Genomic DNA, 1,542 nt, shown 5'->3' with positions numbered 1-1,542 from the left:
CGGGGTGCCGCGCTGCCCGGGCCCCGGGCACCCTCCTCTTCCTCCCGGCGCAGCACGCGTGCGCGCAGGGCGCGGGTCCCGTTCCTGGCAGGCAGCTTGTAAGATGAGTGAAGAAGCAGGTGGGGGGGGAGCGCGAGCGAGCGAGGAGAGAGAAGCTCTGTCGTTGAAAATAGCTCACTTTGACAGTGGCAAGCCAGAGAGACAACCCTGAATCTATGTCAGGGGCTGCCTACCTGCAAGGTGTGCAAAGATGATGGCCATGAACGCCAAGCAGCCGTTCACCATGCACGCTGCCCTCCAGGAGCCCAAGTACTCCAGCCTGCACTCCAGCTCGGAGGCTATGCGCAGAGTTTGCCTCCCAGCCCCGCAGGTATGTAGATTAAGCATAATTAGTGCTTTAAGGCACATTTTTTGACAGACACTTGCTTAATGTTTTTTTCATGTCACCAGAACAATCGCATATCTCTGAACCTCTCTCTCTCCCCCTCTCCCCTCTCTCTCTCACTCTTGTCTCTGATCCACATGTCTATTCAAGCAAAGCTTCTGCCTTCATATTAATTTTTATGACCTGAGCTTTGAGGAGGAATCTCTGTGCTCGGGAAGGTTTTTAATCCGGAGATGACAGTATTCCCCACTGACTCCACTATGCGCATTCTTGCTTGCAGCTCCAGGGCAATATATTTGGAAGCTTTGATGAGAGCCTGCTGGCCCGCGCAGAGGCTCTGGCGGCTGTCGATATTGTCTCCCACGGCAAGAGCCACCCGTTCAAGCCGGACGCGACCTACCACACCATGAGCAGTGTCCCGTGCACCTCTACCTCCTCCGCCGTGGCCCTCTCGCACCCCGCGGCGCTCACCTCGCACCCGCACCACGCCGTGCACCCGGCCCTGGACGGCGACCTCCTGGAGCACCTCTCGCCCTCGCTGGCCGTCGGCGGGCTGGGCGAGCCCCCGGCCGTGCCGGCGCCGCTGCCCCCGCACCCGCTGGGCGCCATGGGCCACCTGGCCATGGGCATGGGCCCCCCCGGGGGCCCGGCGCCGCCGCTGCCCGCGCCGCCCTGCCTCCCCGACGTGGAGTCCGACCCGCGGGAGCTGGAAGCCTTCGCCGAGCGCTTCAAGCAGCGCCGCATCAAGCTGGGGGTGACCCAGGCCGACGTGGGGGCGGCCCTGGCCAACCTGAAGATCCCGGGCGTGGGCTCGCTGAGCCAGAGCACGATCTGCCGCTTCGAGTCGCTGACGCTGTCGCACAACAACATGATGGCGCTGCGGCCGGTGCTGCAGGCCTGGCTGGAGGAGGCCGAGGCCGCGCACCGCGACCGCGCCGCCAAGCCCGAGCTCTTCGCCGGCGCCGAGCGCAAGCGCAAGCGCACGTCCATCGCCGCGCCCGAGAARCGCTCGCTGGAGGCCTACTTCGCCCTCCAGCCGCGGCCCTCCTCCGAGAAGATAGCCGCCATCGCCGAGAAGCTCGACCTCAAGAAGAACGTGGTCCGCGTCTGGTTCTGCAACCAGCGGCAGAAGCAGAAGCGCATGAAGTACTCGGCGG

At 64.2% G+C, this 1,542-nt stretch overlaps 1 protein-coding gene across 1 annotated transcript in view; it reads left to right on the top strand.

Moving 5' to 3' along the window:
* Window positions 1-250: 250 nt before the first annotated feature.
* POU4F3 (POU class 4 homeobox 3) overlaps window positions 251-1,542 on the top strand; it is a 2,737-nt gene continuing 1,445 nt past the window's right edge. Inside the window, exons 1-2 of the mRNA XM_085312659.1 lie at window positions 251-370; window positions 666-1,538. Coding sequence (XP_085168785.1) covers window positions 251-370; window positions 666-1,538 — 993 coding nt within the window. The remainder of the gene's footprint in view (window positions 371-665; window positions 1,539-1,542) is intronic.

This window comes from Rhea americana, unplaced genomic scaffold (assembly GCF_003343005.1).
Source record: "Rhea americana isolate MKP2758 unplaced genomic scaffold, rheAme1 scaffold_37, whole genome shotgun sequence".
Taxonomy (NCBI): Eukaryota; Metazoa; Chordata; class Aves; order Rheiformes; family Rheidae; genus Rhea; species Rhea americana.
Note: the sequence above shows the minus strand (reverse complement) of the source record. Positions and strands in the feature narration are given on the sequence as shown.